Source organism: Triturus cristatus, chromosome 2_2 (assembly GCF_964204655.1).
Source record: "Triturus cristatus chromosome 2_2, aTriCri1.1, whole genome shotgun sequence".
In the NCBI taxonomy this organism is placed as follows: domain Eukaryota; kingdom Metazoa; phylum Chordata; class Amphibia; order Caudata; family Salamandridae; genus Triturus; species Triturus cristatus.
The window spans coordinates 853,289,991-853,316,455 of NC_140582.1; the positions used below are offsets into that span (position 1 = coordinate 853,289,991).

The 26,465-nt window shown below is 47.6% G+C and overlaps 1 protein-coding gene across 4 annotated transcripts in view; it reads right to left on the bottom strand.

Moving 5' to 3' along the window:
* Nucleotides 1–26,465, bottom strand: part of N4BP2 (NEDD4 binding protein 2) — a 1,530,410-nt gene that overhangs the window by 440,618 nt on the left and 1,063,327 nt on the right. For all 4 annotated transcript variants that reach the window (XM_085642232.1, XM_085642233.1, XM_085642234.1 and 1 more), the window contains one exon: nucleotides 373–491. In XM_085642232.1, coding sequence (XP_085498358.1) covers nucleotides 373–491 — 119 coding nt within the window. The remainder of the gene's footprint in view (nucleotides 1–372; nucleotides 492–26,465) is intronic.

A 26,465-nucleotide genomic window follows, 5' to 3' on the forward strand; every position in this document is an offset into this window, starting at 1 on the left:
TTATCAATCACCCCCCCCCCCTCCATTTGTTAATGTCAGCCAGGACCCCACACTATATTGTAGTATGTTTACTTAGAAAAAGGGTATGCTCTATCAAACACCAACCAAAAGAATTAAAACATCTTATAAAGGGGTACCGAGAATTTGGTAATTGTGTAAAATAAACTGAAGAGAGCCCCTTCCACCTCGAAAAAGAAATTACAAATCATGACCTAAATGTGTATTGTGGTCACATAGTACAACTCTGAAAGCATTCTAGAACAAAGTGTAGTCTAGCAACATACTTAAAATGTCAATGAAATTTTAAGCATGCTGAACGTATTTAGTGAAAATACAATAAAACAATACATTAAAGCACTAAAGAGTACCTACTTGCTCTCTTGAAAAATGTCCAAGAGAAGCTTTTGATCAATGTTTGGAAACATCTGCAAGAGTTGCTTCTCCTTTACAATAGTAGCACCATCTTTTCTGTGCTGTGGTGAAAACTGCTTCTAAAACAAAAAGAACACAATAAAATAACTCAATAGAACACGGACACAAACTGCTTTTCATAATTTTCATTTAACTCAATAAGTTTTTACTTGGAAAGGAATCAACAATGGTCTTCTTTTCTACTGAGGAGTTTTGATTAACATCCAAGCCAACAAGAGCAAAACTCGAGTTGTCCATCATGGCACTCAGAACCGAGCAGTGGAAAAATCAACACTTTAATCTTTGCCTATGAGCAATTTTATCTTATCTCGTCAGGCAGGCATATGAAATATAGAGGGGGCTTTGGAATGCAGCCTACAGAGACTGATTTCATTGCAAGAATTGATTATCCACTGAGTGACAATACATCAGTTATCAATATCTTTCAGAAAGATCTGCTTTTGTAACAGTGGGGAAGTCAAGATGAACTGTCTAATTTTGTTCTACACAACCCAAAAGTTTAGAGAGGGCAATTTTCACCTGTTGCTGATCGTAATATTGGTTGAGAACTTCGAAACAAAAGCATGGGGGAAAGGGATCTCAGACACCTCTAGTACGCCTGTTTTTAGGGACTGAATGCATCTACTACACCAGCAGGCCCGGCTCCAGAAATGTTTGTTTGGGTGGGCCAAGGGGGCATTTGGGTGGGCCACTGCCGGTCCAATTTGTCGCTTCAGGAGGTAGTCTACAAGCCATAGATTACATCATATCTACCTGCAAACAGTCACTATGATACAAGGATTGCTTCTGTGTGTATACAGAGCATGTGGAGAGTTATTTATTGGCGCCCCACCACTGACCTCTTTCTCTGGCGATACCTTTACTACCACCCTCCAACAGTGCACTCCATCTCTCCGTAGCCCCTCCCCCTCACGACTTCCTCCTCAGACTCACTCACTACCACCCTCCATCAGTGCCCCTCATCTCTCCGTATCTCCCACCCTGCCCCCATGACCTCCTCCTCGGATTCCCTCACTACCACCCTCCACCAGTGCCCCTCATCGCTCCATAGCCTCTCCCCATATTGACCTCCTCCTCGGATTCCCTCATTGCCACCCTCCACCAGTGCCCCTCATCCCTCCGTAGCCCTTCCCTCAATGAGCTCCTTCTCAGATTCCCTCACTACTAACCTCCACCAGTGCACCTCATCTCTCCATAGCCTCTCCTCCTCAGACTCCCTCACTACCACCCTCCACCAGTGCCCCTCATCGCTCCATAGCCTCTCCCCATATTGACCTCCTCCTCGGATTCCCTCATTGCCACCCTCCACCAGTGCCCCTCATCCCTCCGTAGCCCTTCCCTCAATGAGCTCCTTCTCAGATTCCCTCACTACCACCCTCCACCAGTGCACCTCATCTCTCCATAGCCTCTCCTCCTCAGACTCCCTCACTACCACCCTCCACCAGTGCCCCTCATAGCTCCATAGCCTCTCCCCATATTGACCTCCTCCTCGGATTCCCTCATTGCCACCCTCCACCAGTGCCCCTCACAATCTCTCCATAGCCCCGCCCCCTCATGACCTCCTCCTCAGACTCCCTCACTACCACCCTCCACCAGTGCCCCTTATCTCTCCATAGCCTTTCCCCCTCATCACTTCCTCCTCAGACTCCCTCAATCCACCCTCCAACAGTGCACTTCATCTTTCCGTAGCCCCCCCATGACCTCCTCCTTGGATTCCTCACTGCCATCCTCCAACAGTGTTCTTCATCTCTCTGTAGCCCCTCTCTCATATTCGAATTAATTTGTTGTATAGCGCTACTCATAGTGTAGGGTGTCACAGTACTCACATCATGCACACATTATGCAGAGACAATGAATCCTACAAGTATGTAAATCAGCCAATAGGGAATGTCACATAAGCCAATGAGGATTACAAGGTGTAGGAATCACATGTCATCCATACTGGTGGGCAGTATGTTTTAAGAGGGTTTGGTCTGGAGACGCACAAACGCAGGATTTAAAGCATACCTCAGTGGTTACGGGGTTGGCTTTACTGATTAAAACGTATATCTGACAAAACAAACTCTGTATAGCAACATTAGAGTAATGAAAGACTGGGAAAATTCTAACTTTATTGCAATACAAAAAAATACGTTCTAATTATACCATTCAGGTTTGTATGCAGCTCTTTGATGTCAGTTCTAGGTCACTGTCCTATTTTAGGATTGTAACTTCTGTACTGCAAGTAACCCACTGAGCTATCCACATAAAATACAGTTTATCTGCATTTAAAAATGACGAACATACAAAATATTGCTCTCCAGCAGGATTATTAATCACCAGAGTTATCTGGACATTTTAGTAGTTGTGTCTTACATCCGTCATGATCACGATACAATGATATAAATTAAATATACACGGCATACACGAAGTATGTGTCTTGCTTGGGCCCTCACAGAATTTTTAAATATTAACTAATATACACACATCCTAAAGAATAAACGAAGAATGTATCTACCTGGGCCTGTGCAGATTTTAAAAAACAGAACAATAGCCACACGGCATACACGAAGTATGTGTCTTGCTGGGCCCTCAAATATTAACTAAACACATCCTCGAAGCATAAACGAAGTATGTATCTACCTACGCCTGTGCACATTTTTAAAAACAGAACAATAGCCACAGCTACGTTCAAACTCTGTCACAGCCGGATCTGATAAACAGCTGAAGGTGTCTGGAAAGTTGAATCAGGATCAACAAACTCCTTTTCTCCAACTCTGAAAAGAAGGATATATCCAGGCAGTAGGGCGGTACGCACAGATTACAGCGTACCAAAGAGGATTTCTCCTATTCGCCATGTCCCTGTACCTGCACCAGTGGGCGGGACACAACCCACCTTACTAAAAGGAGATGCGTGATTGGGGGTGCCTGTGAGAAAGAGCCCAGGCCCAATCAAGCAGCTCCTAGAAAAATAGCGTTCAGAGGAACATTTTAAATTGCAGTGGCCATTTTCTGTTGGCCTTCCTGACGTCACTGCGAGGGCCACGGTTCATGTTTGGTTGGGCCAGGCTCATGTTTGGGTGGGCCTGGCCCACCCGCTAGAACCGGGCCTGTACACCAGCTGTCCTGGAATTTTCTTTTGAGTGATGGCATGTTTGCACCAGTGTCTGCAACTCACGTGTGCGGAAGATGAAACAAGCATTTGCAATGCAACAGGTCTCGCATTTACGTGAGTTTGAGCTGTTGGCATTGTAAATGACAATGCTTTTTCTTTATTTTTTGTTTTTGAGACATAAATAAAATGCATTGTCATTTACAATGGCAATAGTTTAAACTTGCATAAATGCTTAACCTATTGCAGGGCAAATAATGACTCCGAGTTCGTCAATACTGATCCCAGTGTGGACCTGTCCTTGCCAGTGATCAATAATACAAGACCCGCTGAGGGTTGGGGGCACTAATGACGGTTTTACAGTAGCATGCATTGGCAAGTACAATAACCCCAGCTGCCAATATTGGAGAGTGCGAACACAACCCCTCACAGGGGCCGGTGTCGGGGGGTCACCCTGGCTGCGCAGCCACCCTCTGGCACTGCAAGGCAATGCTGCTGGGATCCATTCTGGAGCCGTGTCGCTGACAGTATGATTTAAAAAAAAAAATTAGGAAATATCCAAGTCCTTCGACCTCTGAGATTCTGGGAGGCGCTAGCCATAGTCCCAGCTCCTGTACATGCGGTGTTCATGTGCCCCCTCTAAAAATTAAAAAATAAAAGACGAATGGGATGGAAGAGTCTGCCATGCGGGTCATATTCTGTGAGCACTGGGCTCGGTACTGTATTTGCAGAACTGGTCTGTGGTTCAAATCAGTTTCAGCGCCTCCGACGAATCTGCGTATTTATAAGTGATTTATTTTTTATTTTGTAGCACAAACAGCAATCCATAAACTGTTGGTTCAACGCCATTGACTGTTTGATCAGTTACAGGCTATTTTTTCTTCCGTCAGTGAGGGGAGATTAAACACCTTTATTTCCAGAGCTGTGTCTGCAGCGAGGCACCGAGCTAAACGCCCAATAAAAGTGTACTTAATAAATGTATACCCCCCACTCTCTCTCTCGTACTGCTACTTCATTCGCGGTCCTGAAACTTATAGCAGTCTATATAAGCCCCTTAATTAGGCGAAAGCGATTTCCGAAAACATTTAGGCTGCTCTGAAAGAGACGCACATTGTTCCACCACAGAAGGCGTTTAAACCTAACCCCATTTTTTGATCAAGGTAAGTAAAACTTTGTTTATAAATACAAGGAGGGGGAGACTGACACTCGCACCGCGCGCTACACTGAGCCCAGAGGAAGCAGCACACTTTGTCAAAATTAATGTGACACGAGAAGAGTTCGGAGAATACATCTGTAAAACTCATGTGCGCTTTGTTTTGTTGTTGGTAAAGGATGCACGGCGCTGAACGCTTCTACCTGAAGCGTTAAATTGCATGTTTAGCTCAGAACGTCTGGGAGAGACCTTTTTTGCTTAAACGGCACACAAACATTTGAATATGCCTCAATAAAGAATTATGCACCGCGGTGGGGAGTTAGCTGTGATGAGGCTGTCTCGGTGTCGCCTGCTTATCTTTGGGGGAAGATGCACGAGGCGAGGTAAATAATTTAATAAGCCGCTGCGTGTAATTATGTTATTTACAAGGGCTGTTAACAACAACAACAAAAACAGCCCCAACCCCAACGCTATTTTTTAAACTGGCACCACTGTTCTCTGCCCGCATCCATGCAAAGCACACGAGTGTGAAAGAGAAAGAGTTAGGCAGAGATTAAGAGTGAGGGGTGGGCAGAGACAGAAACAAATATATGGGAAGAGGAAACGGGCGGGGGGAGCGCATTCCAGGCGGGGGAGCGGAGAGCAGGGCTGCATTGTATAAACAAGCGCGCACTGAAGTTGACGAGGAGGGGGAGGGAGGAGTGGGGGCGGGCACAGTGGTGCGGGACATCAAAGGGGCCGCGAAAGTGAAAGCAAACGAGTGCTTTCAGGCCTCCAAATGGTGCGCGCGCCCGGACGGCGCACATGCACTGTATTTGGAGGCCTGAAAAGCCACTGTTTGCACTGCCAAAACTCGCTTACTATAAGTCTCGCCAGAGCAGCGCTAAAGCGCTGTCTCAGGCGAGACCTAAAAAAACGCCCGTAACTGACCAGTAGGGTTATTAGAAGTGTAAAATAGGGGGAGCGTGGCCTAGCGGTCCATTATGGCGGGCGTGCTCTAGGTGAGCACCCGGCAGCCGTTCAGTTATCCTCTACCATCCTGCCTGCATAAAACTTTAATTCCCCCATCGGGGGTGTTTGGGGGCACGGACGGATGGTTCGGCAGCGATAAAGCGCCGTGAAGATCACAGCAAGACCGTCTGGGGTGGCGGGAGTGCGGCAGAACAGGCCTTGGGATGGCCTGCGTAGTGCCAGTGTAGCTGCAGTAGCCGGCTGGAGACGGAGATCTCGGCAGCCGTATCGGGCCGCGGCTTTGAAGGCGATTCTGCTAGTGTGGCCACTGGCCCCTTGATTCCTGGGCCCTGCGGTGCCTGTCTCCAGTAGGGCCGCCGGTGCTGCGGCCGTGTGGAGAGGGGGCTGCCCCCAGCCCTCTTGTTGAAGATCCTTGGAAGAGATACTGGCCCTGCGTGGGCTGAAACGCCAGGCCTGTCGGGCTGTTGTGCTGGACATGGCGAGCGGGGCTCAGCGGTGGGCACACTGCATTGACATGGCCTTCGGCGTTGACCGGCTGGGCAGAGGAGGCTGAACCCAGTGATCGGAGAGGGCCGACGCCCCGGGCTGCATAGCGGGAGGAGTTGTGGCCAGTAGGGTGACCAACTGGCATGGATACAAATTCAGGACGGTGAGTGTAAAAATTCAGGACAAAGGGTCAAACTCCAGGACCAAAATTCAGGACAGGAGGTCAAAATTCAGGTCAAAAGGTAAGTTTTACAGACACATCAGAAGAGGTCGTACAATAGTAAGTAAATAGACAATCACTTAAGTACAAGTGAAAATAAGTTTAAATTAGGTTGAGACAATTGTGCACTTCACGATTTTTCAGTATGCGCTCAGCTTTTAGCAAATGTGCAGGTCTTTTTATGGTAACAAAACCGCCCCCCCCCCCTCCCCTTCACCCCCCTCTTCACCTTTCCAGACTCCCAGGGAAACGCCCGATGCCAGGTCCGGCCTTGCTACCACCCTCCAATGGTGACCCTCCTCTTCACATAGACCCTCTTGCATGTGTATTTAATTTATTTTATAGAGCTACTCATCCCAAGTAAGTAGGACAGGGTGTCGGAGTGCGTTACATCACACACATATTATATAGAGACAATGACTCCTATAAATGTGAAAGTCAATATATAGGAAATTTACTTAAGATAATAGGGGTTACAAGGTGTAATCATTCTTTCATCCATCATTCAGTCTTTCACCATTCAGTTTGTCCTTCCATCTGTGTGTCCATCCATATCAATATTCAACAATTTGCAAATCTCTCCATCATCTATCCATCCAACCATCCATCCATCATTCCACTCATCAATCCCTCCAGTCACCCTTTCACTCATTCATCCCTCCATTCATCCTTTAACCTTATCCATCTGTACACTCATCCATCCACTTCCTCTCACCCATCCATTCACTCATCCATCTAGCCATCTACCCTTTCACCCATCCAACCATCCTTTCACTTACTCATTCATCCACCCAGTCACTCATCCTTCCACCCTTTCAGTCATCCATCCATCCTCCCTTTCTCTCTCCATCCCTCTTTCATTTAGCCATCCATCCTTCCATCCATCCATCCACCCATCAATCTACTCATCCATTCATGAATCCATCCATTGACCCTATCACTCATCCATACTTTCATGCATCCATCCATCTTTTCTCTCATCCATCCACCCTTTCACTCCTTCACTCATCCATCCATCCTTTCTCTTATCCATCCACCCTTTCACTCACTCATCCAGCCTTACATCCACCCTTTCACTCACCCTTTTACTTATCAATTCATCCACCCATTCACTCGCCTGTCATTCATCCTTTCACTCATCCATCCATCAATTCATCCATCCTTCCTTTTACCTGTCCATCTACCCTTCCACCCATACATCCATCTATTTACCTTTTCTCTCATCCATCCTTCCACTCACTCATCCGTCCATCCTTTCTCTCATTATCCATCCATTCACCCTTTCATTCATCCATTCATCATTTCACTAAGCTATCCAGCCATCCACCCATCCTTTCACTTACACACCTTTTCACATTAATTATGAGCTGAGCCTTTGTCTGCTGAGTTGCAGACAGAAGAGGCCCATCAAGGACTTTACCCCTGCTGTAGTTCCTAAAGCAAGGGGTGCAGCAGGGGATGGCTCACTGTGCCCCTGTACATAGGCAATCCGAAAAAGTGGAAGTCATGAGTGATGCACAGTGCCACTGTGTCACAGTGTTGTTTCCAGGGCTTTAAGTGGGATGAAAAAACTGGGTGGTCTCTCCGAAGGGGGTGTTCAATGTAATTAAGGGCATGGCTTAAAATACCTAAGCTGAAAATCTGTGCTTAGCATAGTGTGCCGCCCGACTGGTAATTTGCTGCTTCTGTCATTGCATCCAGATATATAACAAAAGTAGTGTTACACCTACAAGCCAGAACTATTGGCTTTGTCAATAGTTGCTAGTTGCATGCGCTGCTCTGGAGAGACATTTAGTAAGTGGGTTTAAAAAGTGCTACCAGAGGCTTTTGCTGGCCTCAAGCTTGCGTTCACGAGCACGTGCACGCGCGGAGCCGCCATGTGGCTTTCCTCCATCACGGGTCATTAAGTGAATCGCTCGCGGGCACCCTTACGGCCCGCGATCGCGATTACTTTCACTTTTACGCACCACTCACGTCCACTTTTTGCTCGCGCTTCTTATTTTTTCTTGTTGTTAGGTTTCTCATTAAAGTCCCTAATTCGTAGGTACTGCCTAATTCCCACATGTCTTTAGCTGGTGTCTTGGCTCTGGGGTAGAAGCAAAGATGCGCCAATGGTTTCGCCGTGGGTGTGAACCACTGAATAGGTGAACGGATTCAGGAGAGACAAAATGTGGCTCCCTCCCGCAAGACATCTGGCTGCAGTTTCTTCCTTCTGCGTTACTCTTTCCGGAGGAAATGTGAGCCAAGAATACAAAAAAAGTAGCCAAATTCCGAAGCGGAAAAACAAACCGGTTCTGTGATGGAAACTTACAACACTCCAACTTCTCACGGCGCCGGATTTAGAACAGGACAGAGACCGCGGCAGAGGCAGCGGCCAGCTTACACTGGACCCGTACCCCCACACAGTCCTCTCTCTCTCCAGAGACGGCAGTGAGTTAAGTTTACCTTGGGCTTTAACCACCTCCATTCCCCGCACACTCCTTCCAATGCATGAAAGTAACCACCGGCACTGCATACCGTGTTCCCCGTTAGGAAAGCAGGAGCATTCCTGACTCAAGTGCCCAAACCCCTTCCTCACTGCCTGACTGACCTGAAAAAGCGCATCTTTGAACTCGAACCAAAACTGACAAAAACATGCATGCAGTGCTGCAAATGGGAAAACACACAGTGGAATCCCATTAACTGGGTGTCAAGGGGTGGGAGCCGAAGGGGTGGAGTTACGAGGGGAGGAGTCAAAGGGGGCAGAGTCTGACAGTCAATCTACAAATTTGTTTAAATCTGCTCGAAAGACATTGGGAACATGTAATATAAGTAAATATGCTCTGTTATGTTCTACTTAATTGGTTACGAAACAGACTGAATTTTATATTTCACAGGTTAGAGCGGATGCTGTATAGGTCTGTGTGTACCTAGCCGATGCAGGACAGAGACTTTTTAAGACATGGGCAAAGTGAGCAATAGCTTTGAGCTCCCACCTTCCACAAGACCCCTAGGAAAGTAAAGTACCCTTCTCGCTATAGCATCTCTATTTGTATATCTCAAACTCTCTTCTTCTCTCTGCTTACCTATACCTCTGACTCTCTTTCTTTGCTCAGTGTGCTCAGTGTCCACTTAAGGTTTTTTTTTTGCTCCCCCCCCCCCACCCAGAAAGACGTATTTCAACTGTTTTCATGTGACCTTGTTTTACAGTGTACACGCCATTCTATGCGCGCTGCGGGTTTGGGGTTGACTTGATTTCGCTGGGGTCTACATTAAGAGTGAGATAGTCACGGACTGTTTGTAATACTAGATCTGGGCGGTGACTGCAGGGACAGGTCCGTGGCAGTTAGGGTCACCGCTAACCCCCTGGTGGGGATAGAGTAAGTAAGACCTCGGTCACGGACGATGTCCGTTTCAACGTTCGGCGGGTTATTTCATTATTGTCTGCTCGGCTGGCACTCGACTCGTCGGTCAGACGCCACTGCCTGTTGGGGACTGGCGTACGAGGCCGGACCATGCTGTTTACTTCAGCGCATGGAGGACTGCCCCACAGCTATGTACAATGTCATGCTCAAGTGCCGGTCCCACAAACCCAAAAACCAACCTTCCTTCGGCACCCTGATATCACTGCTATAGGAGGTGGATCTCACTGCGAAGCAAGCTTCTACTCTTTCTGCAATCCTTCACAATCCCATACGGGATTTCACAGCCAGCGCTCCGGCAATACTAACCCTCCCAGAGCCAGCGCTTCTGCACTACTCACTACTAACCGTACTACAGTTAGCAATTCTGTACTACAAACCACCCACCACCTCACACTGTCCCTTAGCCTCCATTTGGCCTCTCCAACTTTTTTTCTTCTTGACTTTCTGATCTGCACCACCTTTCCCTTCGCTTTTCTTCCCGGATCACTGCTCCCTCCTGCCTGTCCGATCCACACAAACCGCATTGCTCCGTGTCCTCCTATCTATCACCTCTACTGTGTTGTCCTTGTAAGTATAAGTATAAAAAGGCTTATAAAGCGCTCTAATGCCGACGGCGTCTTGGCGCTGAGGTTTGAGAGGAGCAATGAAGATGAGAGGGCTGGAGAACTAGAGAACATTGAACAGCCTGGACTTCAAAGCTTTCCTGAAAGAAAGAAGGTCTGGCTCCAGTCGAAGAGAGGCTGGAAGCCTGTTCCATAATTGAGAGGCACAGATGGAAAATGAGCGGCCGCCCCATCTGGCACGTCTGTATCTAGCGATGCACATAAGGCCAAGATTGGCCGAGCGCAGATCACAATGGGGAACGTAAGGTTTAACAAGATTATGGCAGTAGGTAGAACCACCCCTATATTGTGCCTTATGGACAAGGCATAAAGCCTTAAACTCCACTCTCTGTTGGACCGGGAGCCAGTGCAACGATCTCCTACCAGAGGAGATGGAGTGGCCCTTGGGGATTTACAGCAGGACACGGACAGCAGCGTTCTGAAGAGATTGAAGTTTGCTGATCTGAAACTTGTCCATGCCCAAAAACATAGCGTTGCAATAATCAAGTCTTGACATAAAAAGAGCAGCCATCACCGTCTTCTGAAGAGCAGCGGGAATAAAAGGAAAGATCTTACGGAGGGACTTGAGCAGGAGAAAACAAGCAGAAGTTATGCTATTAACCTGCACTGACATATTCATCTTTGTGTCAAATATGGCACCAAGGTTTCTAACCTTTCCCACAGGGAGAGGACAAAGTCCTGCCTCCGGTGGCCACCAGAGGTTGTTCCAGATTGGAGGTCCCTTCCCGAATTCCATAACTTCAGTTTTCTCCGTGTTAATTTTTAAAAAGCTAAGCGACATCCAGGCCATAATGTCCTTAAGACACAGGTGGAACCGCCCTGCAGTTAACTCAGGAGTATCTGCTCGCGAAATGACCAGTTGCGAGTCGTCCGCGTAGGAGACAAAAGAAAAGCCATGCTTCCTCACAACGGCCGCCAGGAGTCTCACATAGAGATTAAACAAGGTAGGGGATAAAGTAGAACCTTGCGGAACGCCACAGGTCAGATTAAAATTGTCTGATTTCAAGCCCTCCCAACTGAGAGATTGCTGTCTGTCCTGCAAAAATGAAGAAAGAAGTACCAGGGCTCGGTGACTAATGCCTGCCTCCTTTAGTCGCTGCACTAAGACCGTATAGTTAACAGTATCAAAGGCAGCCGACAGATCGAGGAGAACTAAAATACCTCTACCCCCTCCGTCGACTGCCATACGGATTCCCTACGCTGCAGCAATGAGAGCAGACTCGGTAGAATGATTGGAACGAAATCCATGCTGAGCCGTATCAAGTAGACAATTACTGTCTAGATATTCAACAAGCGTTGTGCCACCCTCACTCTGTCTATACGGCCCTCCCTTTCCATATCACCCTGCTTCTAAGTCCCTCTGCATCTTTCATCTCTCTTTGCTGTTCACCTTCCTGGCTACACCACCACCCATCCGGCTTCAATCCCTGTACATGGCCAGCTTCCTGTAGCACCCTCCTGATGGTCGATACCACCTCCATGCCCATTTCACTAGAAGGCCACCCTCACTCCAGTACCACCACCCTCCTTCCAGTCTGTGCCATTTATATTCTCTTTACCACCCTCCTCGCAGTAACTTCACCCCATAGTGCTTGTTCCAGACTTCATTCCCTTTATATACCCCTGTATCTTACTTGTGCCTCCCTTCATTCCCACTATATGCTCGTCTCTTGTGCCACCCTTCATTCCCACTATATGCCCCGGTCTCTTACTTGTGCCACCCTTCATTCTCACTATATGCCCTTCTCTTGTGCCATCTTTCATTCCCACTATATGCCCGTCTCTTGTGCCACCCTTCCTTCCCATTATATGCCCGTGTCTTTTACTTGTGCCACCCTTCATTCCCACTATATACCCCTGTATCTTACTTGTGCCACCCTGCATTCCCACTATATACCCCTGTATCTTACTTGTGCCACCCTTCATTCCCACTATATGCCTGTGTCTTTTACTTGTGCCACCCTTCATTCCCACTATATACCCCTGTATCTTACTTGTGCCACACTTCATTCTCACTATATGCCCGTCACTTGTCACCCTTTATTCCCATTATATGCCTGTTTTTTACTTGTGTCACCCTTCATTCCCACTATATACCCATGTATCTTACTTGTGCCGCCCTTCATTCCCACTATATACCCATGTATCTTACTTGTGCCGCCCTTCATTCCCACTATATACCCCTGTATCTTACTTGTGCCGCCCTAGACCACAGCAGGTGATGTGGCACTACTGGCAGAGCTGTCGACTTTGGAACTGGAGGATAGAGGTTTGAGTCTTCGATAGGCAAAACAGTCAGTGGTTCTGGGCATTTCACTTCATCTCAAGTGCCTTTAAAAAAAAAAAACATTTGGCATAGCCAAAAGGTCTCACTTTTGGGACCTTATAAGTATTTAGTTATGCAGCACAATATCCTTGGTGCAACAACATTAACTGTTGCATGGCTAAACATTTATAAGGTCCCAAAGGCGTGACCTATTGGCTATGCCAATGCTTGTTTTAAACTTGTTTCACATTTAAATGAACTGGATTGTCACCTAGCAGTATGGGCGTTTTTGTTAATTTCTTCCACTTGACTGAATGTCCTGCCCTAGACCGATGCAGGAGGAGGCACAGACTGGCCCATTGTCATTCTGTATGTGGCAATCAGCCGGCATACAGCATGACAATGGGCGGGGTGGTGCTGCTCTTGTGCCCAGAGGAGTGCGAGGCAGCCCTATCATGGAGCTGAGGCTTCTGGCAGGTGAACAGGTGATGTTCCCCAATGCCCACAATTATGGACAAAGGGTGTTCGTAAAAGGGATCGTCACGGACAACGGATGTGACATCCAGTTTACGGACTATCCGTGAAATTTACAGACGGTTGTTCACCCTAGCAGCCATCTGTAGGCCTGTAGCTGACTCTCGCTCCTGGGAGATTCCCCCGCTTTACAGGATAATTATACCACAGGTGGGCTTCGGGGCCTTTTGCCCTGGAAATACCGAGCTGCGGGGGCCTGGGGGTCGTCTGGGGACCGCTTCTCACCGTCAGCGTGTGGGGGATGGGTCCGAATCCATGCCTCTGTGCTGTCCAATCGCAGATACTCGGCACGTTCTTGACCAGACTGCATTGGCCCTGCCCCCCTGCGTGCACTTGGTGGATACCGCTGGCATGTTCTCACGCCTGACTGCTCGTGCCGCCGCTGTGGAGCGGGGGGCCTGGTGGTTTAGGGACCCCTGTGACATCTAGAGACCTGTTGGCCTGGTTCAGGCGCCCACACGACTATACCATAACAAAGGCCAAGCAACCAAACTCTGCGGCCAATCAGACTACCTTAGACAAGTTTGCCAGGGTGGTCGCTGCGGCGGCTGACCCCAGGGAGGGTGTTGGGGGGAGGGAAGGAGGGAAGAGGATTGGAACAGATAATGCCGCGCTCCTGGCTGCCATCACCCAGTTGAGGGACACTAAAATAGGTGTGGTTGGTGTGGCTGTGACTTTGCTACGCCAGAATCTACGGAAAGCCGTGGAGGATCACAGAGGCTGAGACCAGAGTATCCAGTGTTGAGGAGGCCATGGAGTCTCTCCAGCAGAAAGTCACCACACTCACACCAGTGACCAAGGAGTTGGCCGCGAGGGTCGAGGATGCAGAGGGCTGCGCCCCCCACAACAACCTCCAGTTCGTGGGGTTCCCAGAAGGCTGTGAGGGCGAGTCAATGGTCAACTTTCCCATCAAATGGATCCATGCTCTTGTGCCCCCGGAGTACCTCTCCTCTTGTTTAGTGATAGAGTGGGTTCATAAGGAGTTGGTGAGGGAGCCTCCCCCTGGGGCTCGGCCGCAGCCTGTCATAGCTAGAATCCTTAATTTACATGATAGGGACGCTATCCTGAGGCATGCACAGAATCAAGACACTTCTCTTTGAACCCCACGGAGCATGATTTTCCAGACTACACAAAAATGGTTCAACAACAGCGCCAATCCTTCGTTAAGGCAAAGGAACGCCTACAGAACCTGAAAACACCCTATATGCTTCTCTTACCAGCCCGTATGCGTGTAGTCTTTAACTCTCAAACCATTTTCTCTGATACCCGGAGGAGATCTTTGTGTGGATGGTGGAGACTGTACACGTGAAACCACATGCTCCGCCGCACCTAGACTCAGACGTCATTAAGCAATAGGCGTTCGCGGTGCGCCAAATCCACTGGGAAACTTCGGAACTGATTGCGGTCATCCTGGCAGACCAAATTCCAAGTCGAGAAATGCTGAACGGTACTCGTAGACTTGTATACACGGGATGCGCTCCCAGACACCATTTAGAATGTTTTCTTCTTGCGAGATGGGCATTATACCACCCTATAATAAATCCTGATACAATCACGTTCCAATCAGCTGCATCTCTAGAGTGCCAAAGAGCTTGGTTCTCAGGAACAGACTCTTGGCTGTTGAAGAAACATGGGGAACTATTGGATGGGACTGGTCCTAGGCCCCCCTTGGGGCGAGGCAAAGGACTATTCTGCGACGTATACTTCCATGTTTGTGAGGTATTGGGGTGGAGGAAGGAGAGGGGGGGTTGTTCTGACCTTTTAAATTTAACATGCAAAGTCCTGGCACCCACTTGTTCATACCGCCATACACAGCTGTCCCGGTTATGTTCGTCCCAGACTCAGATGGCTGACCTTACAGGCCCAGCTGGTGACTCCACATCATTACATGAAATGTCCGTGGGGTATTACATACGATTAAGCACAGAGCTGTGCTTAGAGAGGCCAAAAGAATACAGGCCGACATTTTCCTCCTGCAGGAGACTCACCTTTTGGGGTCCAAGGTCCAGTGTCTGGCTAGATTTGGGTATTCGTGAACGTTTCATGCTGGGCTCGTACGGGGATCACGAGGAGTGGCTATACTTATTCACCGCAGGGTCCCGTTTAGGTTCTCCAGAGTATGGTTAGACACAAAGGGTAGGTATGTTTTCGTAACAGGTACGTTATACAGGGAACCTCTGGTTATTGGCAGCATCTATGGCCCCCACCCCTCATGAAATCTTTAGCTGACCGTATCCTTGGCCTGTGGGGTGGGGGGAGGGTACTGCCAGATGGCCTGGCAGTCATTGGAGGTGACTGGAACGATGTCATGTTTCCAGAGGTAGACAGATGGCGTCTGGGGGAGGCGTAGTGATGCAAGGGGGTCTAGACTGGGGTCTCTGGTGACTGCATTGGGGTGGGCTGATGCATGGAGAGCCTATCATCCTGCTGATACAAGCTATACATACTATTCCACAGTACATGGTACTTTCTCCCGACTGGATTATTTGATGGTAACTATGGTCCTCCTCCTTCATGAGACTGAAGCTGACATCTTGCCTAGAGGGCTGTCCGATCAATCCCATTTGCATTATAGCTCCATATAGGCACGCAGGGATCCCCATTTTGATGGCAGTTTTCGTTGTGGCATTTGAAGAACCCGGCCTACAGGACAAAAATGTATTGCGTTTAATGGAATATTTCTCAATCAACATGGACACCGCCTCCTCTAAGATAATTTTGTGGGAAGCCATGAAACCCACACTTAGAACTGCCGATATCAGCTTTTGTGACGTGAGAGTCGGCGCAAAGCGCAGGAATTGTTCCAATGGGAAGTACAGATCTCGGACATGGAAGAACGTAACAATAGTGAAGGGGGTGAGATGGCGCAGCAGCAACTCTGTCTGACCCAACAAAAATATAAACAAGATGTCCTGGATGAGTCCAAGTGTGTTTGGCTGCGCCTCAGAACTGTATATATCAACAGCTAAATGCTCCACAGGTTATGCCAGGCATCCTGTGTGGTGACTCCAGTGACAGTCATTCATAATGGGCAAGGGCAACTATTGTTGGGCCCCAGGGTCGTGGCAAAGAGCTTTGTGGACTATTGTAGGGATCTCTTCGCCCGGCTGGAAGTTGTGACTGCTGACCAAATAGCAGGCGTTATCAATGCCATTCCCCAATAATCTATATCTGCGTATGGAAACAAGCAGCTGGATGAGCCACTAACATTAGAGGAACTGACTGAGGCTCTTGCTGAGCTACGACATGAGAAGGCCCCTGGACCCAATGGCTTTCCCAAGGAATTCCTTATGGCCTTAATGCCACAGTTAAGGGTGTACCTGCTGTGAATGATCCAAGCAGCACTTGAGGAGAAAAAGCTTCCATGGGATTGGCAACACGCCAAAATCGTTGTGTTTCTCAAGCCGGGGCTCCAGCCCGAGGTCCACTCTTCATACTGTCCTATATCTCTCCTCAATGTTTAAGTTTAAATTGCTCGCTAAGGCTGCAGTTAACAGATTGATGGCACATATGCCTGACCTGGTTCAGCCAGATCAGGCTGGGTTCATGCCACATCGTGCCACCCATCATAACAAACGGCGTGCTCATAACACTATGGCCCTGGTGGACCGCTTGGGTCGGCCGTTGGCGCTGTTATTGCCAGAGATCAATAAAGTCTTCAACTCTGTGAGCTGGGAATACCTATTTACGCACCTCCGGCAGCTTAACCTTCAGCCATGCTTCCTTTCATACTTCAGACTGCTATACACCTATCTGACTGTCTTGTTCCGTGTCTCTGACAGGTTCCCTATTCGACGGGGCACCAGACAGGGCTGTCCACTGTCCCCTTCATTGTTTGCCCTGGCAATAGAGCCCGAGGCTGCCTGGGTCAGGATAAATGCTCAGGTGAGAGGATTTGAATGGTCCGTGGGGTTGTCGATAGAATTGCACTATATGCCGATGACCTGCTGTTCTCTATGACTGACCCTGCGATGTTGGGGCCTTGTATTCTGTGAATAATGCAGGTCTTTTGCGAGACTTCTGGTCTGTACATGAACTTTGGTAAGTCTGTGTTACTGCCATTAGGTGGCTTGCCGGGTGACATGGGTTGGACGTTGGGGTTGACCCTGGAGGATGGAGGATTTAGATACCATGGGATCTTTCTTTCGCCAGTCCCTGCTATCTCATGGCAGCATATATCTCTGTTGTTGCTGCAGGTTTGGGAGGAGGTTAAATCATGGCCCCCACTGCCATTGTCCCTATTCAGAAGATCGACCATTTTCAAAATGGTCTCCCTACCCCGCCTGCTATACCAATTTCAGAACTACCCGTACCAGAACTAGCGTGGTCTCGACAGCTCAATGCGTTTCTGGGTCAGTTCTTATGAGGGGGGAGGTGCATCTCACACAGCCCTCTGTACCTGCTTCCAATCCACCTTCTGCGGCAGCATTGCAGCTGCCAATGTTCAATCATACTATGCTGCTGCTCATCTGCAGATTCTAAATGACTGGTGGCACGGAGAGATGGGCCTTTTACATTTGCTCTATAGCAGGACAGACATGAATGCCCTTCACCTGGCGACCGGGGTGGTGGTGCGGCTATGGCAGCAGTCCCACAGTAAAATGGGCTGGTGTAGGCGCCTGACGTGGGAGACACCGCTGTGGTGAAGTACCCTCCTCCCACATGTGGCTGGGCTGCAGGAGTTCCAGGGATGGGATTGAATTAAAATCTCCACACTAGGGGATGTCATGCATGGTACCATACTTACGTTATTTCAGGAGCTACAGTTTAATAAATAAATGCAGCTGTGACATGCCCTCTACCCATACCTGCGTGGTATCTCAGACCTCCCGGAGATCAATCCACTAGAGGGCAAACTGCTGATGGGGGAATTAGGCAGCCGTAAAAGTTCCAAATTTACCAATCTCTGTTCACTGATAGTTCAACCACGCTGCTCGCCCTCCGAGTGAAATGGCAGGCTGATATTGAAGACAGATGACGGTGGTTGGACAGAGGCTCTAGAGGCCCCTCGTGGGGCTGAGATTTCCTCTTTCATTAGACTGATCCAATTGAAATATCTACATAAAGCATTCTACACGATGAGCTGCTTGTGGCGCATGGGCCTCATGGATTCCCCGAGGTGTTTACGGTGCAAGGTCGAGGAAGGCACGTTTTTAGGTCTCGCCTGACCCAGCGCATGCGCTGGTCTGGTGAGACTTATTGAGAGGGCTCCAAAAAGTGCTATCAGGCCAGCCTAGAGCTACAGTGCATGTGCGCGGACACTCTCCCACCCTCAGTACAAAGGATTTCAGTTTTATCTGCATTAAATTGCAGAGAATTAATTCTTAACCAACAAGCCACACTCTGCATAATGTGTGAAAATTCTCCAAGGAGGATGACTGTTCTCCCGCCAGTGTTAAGATCAACTGGGTTTCATCTGCATAGTTTACCATGCCTATGCCATAAGATTTAATAATATCCACCAGGGGATGCTTGTAGACATTAAACAGAATGGGGCTTATTGCAGAACCCTGCGGCACACCATGATCGATTTTGGTGAACTTAGACCGAAAGGGGGGAAGAGTTACGGCCTGACTTCTATCAGATAGATATGAATGATGCTATTTCCGTGCTAGACCGACTACCCCCACTCCTTCCAACCGCTCCAAGAGGACCTTGTGATTGACCGTGTCGAATGCGGCAGACAGATCTATTAGGATCAAGATGGCATGTTGACCCTTGTCTGCATGCAAACGAAGATTGTCCAACACGGTCAATAGGGCAGTCTCTGTCCCATGTCCCGGGCAGAATCCAAACTGAACCTCATCCAGTAGATCATTTGCCTCTAGGAACTGGGAAAGTGCTCTGCTCACATAGCGCTCAATGATCTTTACTGGGTACGGAAGGAGTGAAATAGGCCTGTAGTTTTTGAGACACGCCGGATCAAGTGAAGGCTTCTTCAATAGAGGGGAAACAACCGCTTGCTTCCAACAGGAGGGAACCATCCCACTGAGCAGGGATTGATTACACAGCTGTCTGAGTAGAGGAAACAATTCAGATCCAAACACTTTCCAGACCTTATGTGGAAAAGGGCCTAAAGATGAACCGGAGGAAACCCCACCGCGATTTGCTCAAACACCTCAGTAGAGAGTATGTCGAAATGATCCAAGACAGGAATGTGAGCAGAGACCTTCCTCACCACTCTCAGGTCTTCCTGTTTATCCTGTGTGAGACCAGCAGTCTTATCAGCCATGTTATTTTCTTCCAACCCTTCAATAATTTTACTAATCTTATTGTTAAAAAAGGCAGCTAGGCTATCACAAAGCTCCTGTGTGGGAAGGACCTTATTTTTAGTACTCACCGGATTGGCAATATCATTCAATATTTTAAAAATGCTCTTAGAGCTATTTGGGGCCTTCAAGATTACATCAGCAAAGTACTCCGTTTTGGCAGCAGCAATACTTTTTTTATAGCTAGAAATGTTCTCTTTCCAGAGAACTTTATCTGTATCCGCATACCCCTTCCTCCATTTTCGCTCTGCCTGTCTACAACCCAGCTTCGAATTTTTCAGGGCAGTGTTATACCAGGGCACTGAGGGTTTACCACCTCTTTTGATCATTTTCTGCGGGACGATCCGATCAAGATAGTTATTTATGTGTGAACAGAAGGTAGTATAATTATCCTCCACATGTTTCCCTGGATCGAACAAACCTTTCAGATGGAATATAGGGGAGGAGCTAATATTCCTCAGCAGGCCTTTCCAGTCCCTGCTAAGAAAACGTCTTATCTCCTACTTAACCATATCATTGCGATTGATATTAAGCACATGAAATTTATCAGATAGTGATCAGACCAGCCAACCGGGGACACATTCACAACTTCCACTGAGTCTTCCCTGGCGAATATCAGGTCCAAGGTGTGTCCCCCCGTATGTGTGGGCTCCACCACCCACTGAGTAAGGGACAGATCCATACATGATTGTAGGAAATTGTTATATCCTAAGTCCATATTTCCATTAGCCCATAGATTAAAATCCCCCAATATAAGAAGCCTGGAGTGTGAAAGAGCCATGTTACTAAACACATTCACCGGGTTTTTCTGTTGGAGGAGGCTGGCCACTCCCGGTGGTCTATAACAGATAATACCTGTCAGCACCTGGTCTCCAAGAGTGTTTAGAGCAAAGCCCAATAATTCAACCCCTTCGACCATGTCGATATCCACGGATGAGAAGTTCCAGACCTCTTTAAAAAAGATCCCGACCCCTCCACCTCTACCGCATGGACGAGGTTTATGAAAAGCTTTATAGCCCTGCGGGCATGCTAAGCCCAGTTCTAAATCTGAATCCGGATGGGTCCAAGTCTCCATCACCACCAGAACATCCAAATCATGGGATTCCAGCAACATCTGTGTCTCTAGGTGATGTTTACAGAGAGACCTGACATTAAGTAGGCCACACCTCAGAGAGTTTGTTCTAGTCAGATCAGCTACTGTCCCTACTCCTACCGGAACCACTAATTGAGCATGCCCCTCCACCTCGTCCTGCATTCCCATTACCCGAGGGAGAACACTCGGTTGTCTGGGAGCAGCAGCAGCAGAGTGTTCTACCCCAAAATCAGCATGATAGCTGGCGCTGTGCGCAGACAGGTCGCAGACGGGCTTGCCTTAGGCGCGCCCGCTGTGCGCGTCCGCTGCACGTCGACGCCATTATCATATTTATATCTGTTGTGGGTGGAAAAGACTAGTCCGTCACTTCACCAAAATGGCTGCCCCAAACTCTGCCACCGGAAGTGAGGACGAAAATGTATCGCAACACCACTCCCTCCACTACAATCAGCACGAGCTGCGGTGGAACAGGGAGGAAATGCGGTATGTATGTGAATGAGAGTACTAGCACTGTGCTCTGTACAGACAGTCAAATTGCCCTAACACATAACAGTTACAAAAGAAAATGGCGCAAATTAGGTATGTTTTTCAAAAAGGCTAACAGCAAACAGAAATGCCAATAATCAAAGATTCAGCAAGTACAAGTTAAACAATATGGCCATGGCAAGATTGATACTGCGAAAGGGCCTGGACGCGCAATTGTATAAAAAATGTGATGCTGGGTGGGGGAGGGGGGGAAGATTGGTCATGGGCTTCGTGCAGATGTTTTGTGTTTTTCATGGTTCTGAGGTTTCATCCTACAAAGTCACCTGTATGTATACGGCCCCTGAGGGTCATTATTTTGGTGCAAGAATCCTATAACAATTGTTGTGAAAAAAAAGTGTAAAATAACGGAGGGGAGGCGAGGGTGCATTGAGGGCAGCCGAGAGCAAAATGTGAAAATAGGGTAATATAACGACAGGGGCAGAGAGAGAGAGCAAGGCTTGAAGGTGAAGAAAATCAAGTCCCTGGAAAGTCAAATGAAAGAGACATCTACAACAGTATGTGACCTGAGAAAACCTACAAGCTGTGCGTGACAGAAGAAATGCCACTCCTGGAGGCAATAACTGAGTGCCTATTCAGAGGAACCCAGCTGAGAGCGCTGGGAGCCCTTATGTGGATACAACAGGAGGACTTGAACACAGAAATCACTAACTGTGAACAGCTCAAAATGAATTTGGAAACAGTGACTGAGCACCAAAGGTGTTTATAGACTGCTACCATGGAAGTAGCCAGAAATAAAGAAAAAAAACACTTTGAAGAATACTTCTAATGGCACTTGACCTACCTCCACAAAGAGATCCATCCATGCATCAATCTATTCTTTCACCTTTCCATCCAGTCATCCACCAATTCATCATTTCAGCCTTCCATACATACTTTACCTCCTCCTACCTTTGTTTTACATTCCTTGCAGCATCATTCCCTTTTTACCTTTCCTCGCCACTTTCTATCTACTCTTCTTTTCTCTCTCCTGCCTCTCTCGATCTCTCTCTCCTTCCCCACTGTCATAATTTCTGTCATTGTAGGTGGCTCTCCTATGTCCACACCCTTTATTTGTTACAACTTATTTTTGAGCTGATGCCTCTTGACTGGCAGATAAAACAATCCTTTAAAAAACTCATGTTTTAGTTACTCAGCTCCCACTGTAGCTGCAAAAGCGGGATATTCATGACGTCACTGCCTCAGGGTAATAACAGAGAAACAGTTGGTTTGGTGAAAAATATTCTGGAGATAAGAGACGGGGTCATAAGAGCTGTTATAAGAAAAGCCAGAGTGATGCCGGGTTCAAACAGGCTTCTTTACTCCCGTGATGTCAGACCGAGATGCTAAAATGGAAGGGAGCCCTCCTGATCACGATGATAAGAAAAGAAAATAATGACAAGCATCTAAGGACACACAGCACAAAAAACAACAATTCAAAATATAGTATGTTTGCTACCAGCAAAGAAACGTGGCAAAACCTTAGAGTTCATAATACGGCCAAAAAGACATTCTGCTCACTATCAGCCTACAATGGGCAGTCGAGAGACAAAAAGGCGACAAACTCAGATCAGTGGCAGCCCTCACAAACATAGGGTGGTGGGCGGATGGAGGGAGCGTGAGAGGGGGTAGTGCAAGGTGGCAAATAATATATATTTTTTAAAGGAATATACCTTAAGCTGCCTGTTGCCTCCGTGTTCTTCCTCCAAGCAGACACTGGACAGACTCCCAGTGCAATCCCCGCACTGCTCTCATGCTATGACAGCAGCGCTGGGATTGGCATGAGCTGGCAGAAAGGACCCTCTGCTCAAAACAGGGAGTCTGTGCTGTTTCTCCAGCCCTGCTGTTCAATAAAGCCGAGTTGGAGAAACCTAAGTGTGCATGTGTGTTTGGCCGGCCTGAGACAGCTGGCAAAACATACATGTGGACTTGGAAATGCACATAGAACCCTACTTCCCCCTCCCATGGCCTGGCCCGCCCCTCCCTACACGCACTGGCTCAGAGCCAGCAGATGAAAAATAAAAAGATGAAAGAACATAATTGTATTTTTCATCTGCTGGCTCTGAGCCAATGGGGTGACACTTCTCCCCCATTACGGAGGTGCCGTCCCTGGCTCACATGCACATAGGGTTCACAATAGTCCATTACTTCATATCGAGCCTGCAAGCGGACTAGCCAACGAGGTGCTGGGCCGTCGCTTAAAGCAGGTAAAAAAGCGAGCTATTAAATAATTAAAAATGACAATGGTCAGTGCGGAGAGGGGTTCACTCACCAGTCAGCATCACCACAATCCCACCTGCACTTCACACCAGTCGATCTCTCAGACAGCCAATCCTTTCTGAGGTGAGGTGTTCGAGTAGCCCAGCGGTTGCTGGCAAACATCAGATGCCATTGGGGCTGATTATTCCAGCAGCATGCATCTGGTCTAGTGGTGAGGACAGGATGGGATTTTGTCTTACTTACAAATCTTAAGTCTTTTTACGATACCTGGGGTGCTTCCACGTAGAGCAAAAGCAGCTGAGCAGCAGGAACGGAAAGGAGAGCAGCATAAAAGGCAAGGGGTGGAGAAGGACAAGCAAAGGGAGTGGGAGGACAGGCAAAGAGAGCAGCAGGAAAGGCTTTGCTAGCCCTAGCTAAAAGGAAGTGGGCAGCATGCATGCTCCAAACTCCAGAATGTACCAGCAGCAGGCCCATGCCAGTTCCGAGTTCAAATTATATTCAGTAACCTGCATTCTAGTATATAATACCAAATCTGCACAATTTAGCAGATACCCACTTCCAATCTTTCTCCAGTACTTTCACACAATATAAAGGTCCAGCCAACCAGCTTGGGCAGTCTTTGTCCCTCAGAAAGGAGGCTGGGATAACAGGAATGTGTGGCGTACCAAAGTCCCCTCTTGGTGGAAACTAGGTGGAATCCCATCAGCCATGCTTAAAAAAAAAACGGAGCTGCAAGAATGAGTGAGGGATTAGGAGGTTCTCTGTGGAAGTGCTAATCCTCCATCTTTCAAATGTCATTATTATAGTTAATAAATATTTCCAAACAGTTATGGAAAATCTCAAAACGTGCACTAATAGGTTTTCGCACATATCTGTACCCCAGTTCAATCATTCTAATATTTTCAAAGGGTTGCCACAGCAATGACTACATCCTTTCAGGGCTACCTCATGGCACTTCGAATACTGTAGGTTATGCTGTCAACACCCAGCGCTCTGTCAGAAAGTGGTCAGGGGGGTGCCACCTTTAGACTGTGGGTACACCAGAGGACCCTCTCTTTTTTAGGTCTCAATAAAGTGAGGACCTTGATGATCACTAAGATTCAGTTGAGGATTAGGGGAAGCATCAAGGACAAAAGAAAACATGCCAGGATGGTGTCGCTGCACAGCATATCAGTGACTTTAGCCCTTACCCTCAGATTATTACTCCCTTTGTTACCATCTCCAGGGTTTTATTTTTTAGACTTCAATTCAAAAACATTTGTGTTATTCTTTAGCATGATCAGGGTTCAAACTTTTTTTATTGGTAAACGATAATCAAAGTTATAATGTAATTTTTTTTTAAGGTTAACATGCTTTGATTTTCTTAACACTGAAGCTTAGACACCTAAGGCCTGATTCACAAACTGCATTTTGAGGTACATAAAGCTGTTGAATTACCTACTTATCACAAAATGCAATTCACTTACCTACAGGTGTAAACCTCTGGCTCTATCTTTTCTATGGGGAGATTCACACACATATAAGTTTCCTACTTAGAGGCCGATTCCGATCTACGTCGGAAAGCTCTCCGACCGAGCCAGATCCGGAGTGTTTTCCGACTGTGCCGGACTCCTGCATTCCGACCAAGTGAGTACGATGCGGCCGCATGCTGCCAGACTCGGTTCGGTCGGACTCCCATAGAAGTCAATGGGAGCCGGTCGTACGACGCGTACATGGGCTCCCATTGACTGAATGGGTATGTCTCGCACAAGGGCGCCCCCTACTGTGGGTAGGCGTCGGTGCCATCCGTACCGTACATACCAGTGTTGGGGAGACCCTTGGGTCTCCCCCTGTGTCCGAGTCATAAGGCTGCGGCTGACGGGGGTCCGACGCCGACCACCTAACGCACTTTCTCGGACGTTTTGCGAGCCGGAAACGTCGGCTCGATCCGGCTGTCCGACGCGTGCATCGTACTGGCTCGGGCGGAATTCGCCTCCATTGCACGGCACGGTTTGCTTATGGATGAGGCGCACAGAGCGGTTCGGACCCGGAAACGAGTCGGTCGGCGATTTCGCATTTCTCGCATCGTACTTGCTCGCTCGTACAGCTGTATGAGTCGGTCGGTAAACACGCGTATGGCTCGTACTTTTTACGGCCGGATCGCGTTCGCAGACCTTCCGAGCGAGATCGGAATCGGCCCCTTAGTAGTAAATGTGGCAGGAAAAGGGGCATACTTATTACTAAATAAGAGGGGTTTAGGGAGGAGTTTGGGGGGAAAAAGCGCATTAGGCACAAACGAGTATGCCAATTGCTATTCACAAACTGTATTTCTAAAGTTACTACACCCAAAAAGGAACCAAAACAGTAGTAAATGTGATCCATCTCAAAGCTGGAGTAAGTTTGACTAAGTTCAGTACTACACATGGCCAGCCACTGGCACTGCAAGACCATCTAACATAAAATAATGGCGGTAGGGACCACTGGAGATCTCTCTATGGTAAAGAAAAGGGAAATGTAAATAAATGTATTAAACTTGGAGAAAGAAAGTAGTAAAAAGAAATGTATGTCCAATATTAATGGAAAATAATTTTATATATTTATTTTAAATGTAGAACCAAATAACCAAATGCTACAGCAGTATTACCTTAAATTTTGAATGTAATTTTTTTTTAATATATTAAATTAAAGTTGCTTTTCTGAAGTTTAAATAAAAAAAACACCACCTAAAGTAAAATATATATATTTTTTATTATGTATTATTTGTCCCAACCCCCTTATTCACCCTCTTTGTAGTGGGCCTGGCACGCAGGGCTAATGTTCCGCTAACACTGTGGTGCCTTATGGTGCCCTATGATTCCATGCCCGATTTTCCCCTCTCTCCATGATTCCTTTGTGCCCGAGCTTGCAATCAATCCCTGAACACATGAACCAATGGCTTGCCTTGCTCCAGCTATTGCTGGAGTATTTTCCCTAGAGCATGTTTAGACAAAATGAAACATTTGTTTCTTCTTAAGTGATTCCATCCATTAGTTTGCACCTGCTCTACCTGTAAGATTAAGCCAGTGTACTAACAGGTGTTTCCTTCAGGACACTTGGAAAACCTTCCAGACTGCCACATGCACCACGTGATCCCGTTGTATCGAATAGACCCTAAGCCTGTATATAAACCACAACCAAACATGAGCCCCTTGCTTGGTCTAC